A 4316-nucleotide genomic window follows, 5' to 3' on the forward strand; every position below is an offset into this window, starting at 1 on the left:
ATATATATATATATAAGCAAACACCATTATGTCATTTTAGCAAGATTTGATACAAGGTTGAAGGAAAAACACAAAGATAAACACAAGTGATATCTAAGAATGACTGTTGTTAGCAAATCTTGTTCTGACTTTAATCATTCTATCTGCAGATGAACAGCATGTCATGAAAACCTACGTAGGTCATTAAAGGATGTCATGACTAACTAGCTTAAACATAAAAGTATTAGTTCCTTTACATCTCCCCCATCTGATCATTAAATCACCAATTAAATGATCAATAAAACAAAAAACTCTTTAATGCATTTTTTAAAAAAACATGTCAACATAAACCTATGTCATGAATTACTGGCTTAAACCTAAAAATATTAGTTCCACCACAGTTCCAGTTTTTGAACCTGCCTGCGCCCTGGGTCTGTTCCTGCAAAATCCTCACACCTGGTGCTTACTAGGTACAAATTTGGTACGTACTAGGTGTGCGTGTTTATATATATATATATATATATATATATATATATATATACACACATACACATACATATTGTTGTAGTCAACCTGTTATTTACTGGGTTCATACCTGGTACTCACCAGGTACATACCAAAATTTACTGTGTATGTACCAGGTGCTTACTAGATGTGTAGCTCGTGTGCTAACTGGTTCAGTAGCTGTTACCTACATTTATGTCCCTAAATACCAGGTACATGCCCAATAAGTAATCGCTACTTACCCTGTACGTATCAGAGAGAGTACTTTTTTCTTTTACAATCACTTTTTTTTATTATTACCCCTGCAACAATGTTCCTTACCATTTGTTGAATAAATATGTAAAACATTTTTTGTGCTTTGCTTGTATTGCAGGAAAAATGTCATCAGTACTGGCCCGCTGAGTGCTCTGCACGCTATCAGTACTTTGTTGTGGATCCAATGGCTGAATACAACATGCCTCAGTACATTCTGAGGGAGTTTAAGGTCACAGATGCCAGGGTATGTTCTCTGTTGCTGAAGAAGCAAGCAGCAAAGCTGAAATTTAACTCAGCTTCTTATCACCTGACGCTGAAAGGCAAAGACATATCAACCCTTTTTTCTTTGGTGGCTGGTGATAAATACAAGTGTGTCTACTCTGTGACTTCAAACACATTGTATAAAAATGTTTTTTTACAGTTGTTTCACTTAACAACACTGGTCTGTATATTAGCTTCATCATTCCTCTACAACTTCTTCAGGATGGCCAGTCGAGGACCATCAGGCAGTTCCAGTTCACTGACTGGCCAGAGCAAGGAGTACCCAAAACTGGGGAGGCTTTGATAGAATTTATTGGCCAAGTCCATAAAACTAAAGAGCAGTTTGGACAAGATGGACCAATCACTGTGCACTGCAGGTACATTTGTCGTGGTGCTCTTTTGTTTTAGAACCATTTCTGTTCTACTTACTGACTTTGTCAGTAACAGATGTCCTTAAACAATATGAGACAGGAAGTGGATGCTGACGTTAGAATGATGACTTTTGTTTTGCTGTGAATTTGAGTGCTCTATGTCTATCTTAACAGATGTTGTAATAGAATAGACAAATACACAAACGATTGGCTTATAAAAGGGAACATATGATGCAAAATCTCCTGATTCATCTCAATAATCCTGGCAGGAAAAGCAACTGAACCTTTTAAGCAGTGCCTCCATGTGATGGACAAACATGTTTAACTGTGACAATCAACGTTTGTTCACATGCAAAAGAGAACCTGCAGCCTAACAATAGATCAAATCAATAAAAAAGTTTAGATTAAGGTTGAACATGTCTTTAGGAGAGGTAAGGGGTAGTGAGTGATTGGTGGTGGGGTTTCAGCTTGCCTTGAAAGTAAGAAAAGGGTGCTTTGAGTGAAATAAGGTTGGGAATCACTGCTGTATGTAATAGTCACAGTGGTTTGTTAACATCATCCAATGTGTGTGTTGTTCAGTGCTGGTGTCGGACGGACCGGTGTGTTCATCGCCCTCAGCATCGTGCTGGAGAGGATGAGGCATGAAGGAGTGGTAGACGTCTTCCAGACTGTGAAGATTCTCCGAACACAGAGGCCAGCCATGGTTCAGACAGAGGTACGTTTTTAAAGAATGTATCTGTGTTAAACCATGATTAAAGACTAAATTAAAAGTTTTTAAATATTCTTATCTCTTGTCATTGGATAGTAAATTGTCTGTTTGCTGCATTGAGTCCAGCACAGCTTTCCATTTTCTTGACCTTTTCTGATATCCTTGGTCCTAAATTTTCCATCAGTTTCACGTTTATCTTTTGGCAGGTTGACACTGTGACGTCTTGTTGAGGAAAGGTCAAACAGTGTGTACTTTGAGGGTACAAAGCCAGGATTTGAAATAATTCTAGTCAAATATTTAAAATGATCTGTGTGAGTCTACAAAACATCTCAAACTGTTTACGGTCATTCTCAATTTTCTTGCACAATTCCCAGAGGCTCACAGTTTTGTTGTGTAAATTTTGAACATGATTTAAAATTTGTGACAAATTTAGTCTTAAAAAAAAGAGCTCTCCTTTGACGAAAAAAAAAACATTCAGTGCAAACTTTAAAAGTTTCTCTCTTTTTATGCCCGTAGCAGATCATGATGCAGAGGTAATCTTTGCAGCATGAGATGGTGTATTTTAATACATGAAGATGATTTTAGTCTTCTTCCTTAGGTGCCTACTCATGTGACCAACAACACCCTGAAATTGTTTAACACTAACGCTAATCCATTTAGATTTTCCAAATAACTTGACCTGTGGGTTTGGGAATCTGGAATGAAACTGGAGTACCCGGAGAAAACCATACTAAAAAACAAACAAACAAAAATACATTTTTATGACACTTGCAGTAAATATAGTTTGTATAACAATGTTGAACGTGGTGCAGCCTAAACCGGCCCCTGAGGTCAGTTGGCCATGAGAGATCCAAACAGTGTATTAAAAGCCCACAGATAGCAAAATCACCAGAGTTTGAAAGGACTCAAACCCCTCTACCATGTCAAAAATAACATATCTATAAAGGCAGTTTTTGGTTTGCTTCTTTCTTTATTGATTTGTTCATCTATCTGTTTTGTTTTTGCCCATAGGACCAGTACCAAGTATGCTACAGGGCAGCTCTGGAGTACCTGGGAAGCTTTGATCACTATGCAACATAACTCGACCAAAAATTACATCCCAGAAAGAATTTCTCTCAGACATTTTTACACCACTCATCGGTCTGTGTGAGCCGATGAGGAGTGTGTGAGCAGGACTGCTGTGGAGACGATCACAGCCAGGGCAGATCAAAGGAAGGAGGAGATGTCGTCCTGGTCTGCTGCCGCCATGCTGCCCCAGGCCCTCCCCACTCCCACACACAGAAACCTTCCAGATGCCAACCCTGAAAAACTGCTGTAACTATCTTCACCCAGACTTCTGCCTCCTCTCAGTAGCAAACAAATTTTGTATATTTTCTTTTATTTTCTTCTATCTACTATGATGGTGATGATATTTATACATGAATTTGTAATTACGAGTAAATTCTTCATATTTGTTTGTTTTGCTTTTAATTATTTTATTGTATTTGGAAACAGCATGCAGTTATTTCAACTCATCAAAAAAGCCTACATTGTATAACACACAGTACAGTGGGGTGTGAAAATCTGGGCAGCCTTGTTAATTTTCCTGATTTACCAATCATTGATTGTTTGGATAAAAAAATCAGTAAAATAAATCATATAGGGGACAAACACAGTGATATTTGGGAAGTGAATTGAAGTTTATATGATTAACAGAAAGTGTGCATTAATTGGTTAAACAAAATGTGGCAGGTGCATAAATTTGGACACCATAAAAAAACTTTAACTCAATTTTTAGTAGATCCTCCTTTCACAGAAATAACATTCTCTAAACACTTCCTACAGCTTCTAAAGAGAGTCTGGATTGTGGATGAAGGTATTTTAGACCACTCTTATTTATAAAACATCTCTAGTTCTTTCAGGTTTGATGGGTTCTGAGAATGGACAGCTCTCTTTAAGTGACACCACAGATTTTCAATAATATTCAGGTCTGGGGACTGAGATGGCCATTCCAGAATGTTGTACTTGTTCCTCTACATGAAGGCCTTAGTAGATTTTGAGCAGTGTTTAGGGTGGTTGTCTTGTTGGAAGATGCAGCCCCGGCGCAACTTCAGCTGTGTCACTCATTCCTGGACACTGGGCCTCATGCAAGAACCGTTAGTACGCACAGATTTGTTCTTAAGTTGTACGTACGAGTGATTTAGGAGAATTTGTGGCATTCACCAATGTTTTCGTATTCTACGATTTTTTTCAGATAC

The 4316-nt window shown here is 38.0% G+C and overlaps 1 protein-coding gene across 1 annotated transcript in view; it reads left to right on the plus strand.

The window, feature by feature from the left end:
- Positions 1 to 3664, plus strand: part of LOC106517314 (receptor-type tyrosine-protein phosphatase F) — a gene marked incomplete at its 5' end in the record, with an annotated part of 34820 nt that extends 31156 nt beyond the window's left edge. Inside the window, 4 exon segments of the mRNA XM_014008078.1 lie at positions 857 to 982; positions 1222 to 1376; positions 1950 to 2085; positions 3091 to 3664. Of these exon segments, the coding sequence (XP_013863532.1) occupies positions 857 to 982; positions 1222 to 1376; positions 1950 to 2085; positions 3091 to 3159 (486 nt within the window).
- Positions 3665 to 4316: the final 652 nt, after the last annotated feature.

Source organism: Austrofundulus limnaeus, unplaced genomic scaffold (assembly GCF_001266775.1).
Source record: "Austrofundulus limnaeus strain Quisiro unplaced genomic scaffold, Austrofundulus_limnaeus-1.0 Scaffold47, whole genome shotgun sequence".
In the NCBI taxonomy this organism is placed as follows: domain Eukaryota; kingdom Metazoa; phylum Chordata; class Actinopteri; order Cyprinodontiformes; family Rivulidae; genus Austrofundulus; species Austrofundulus limnaeus.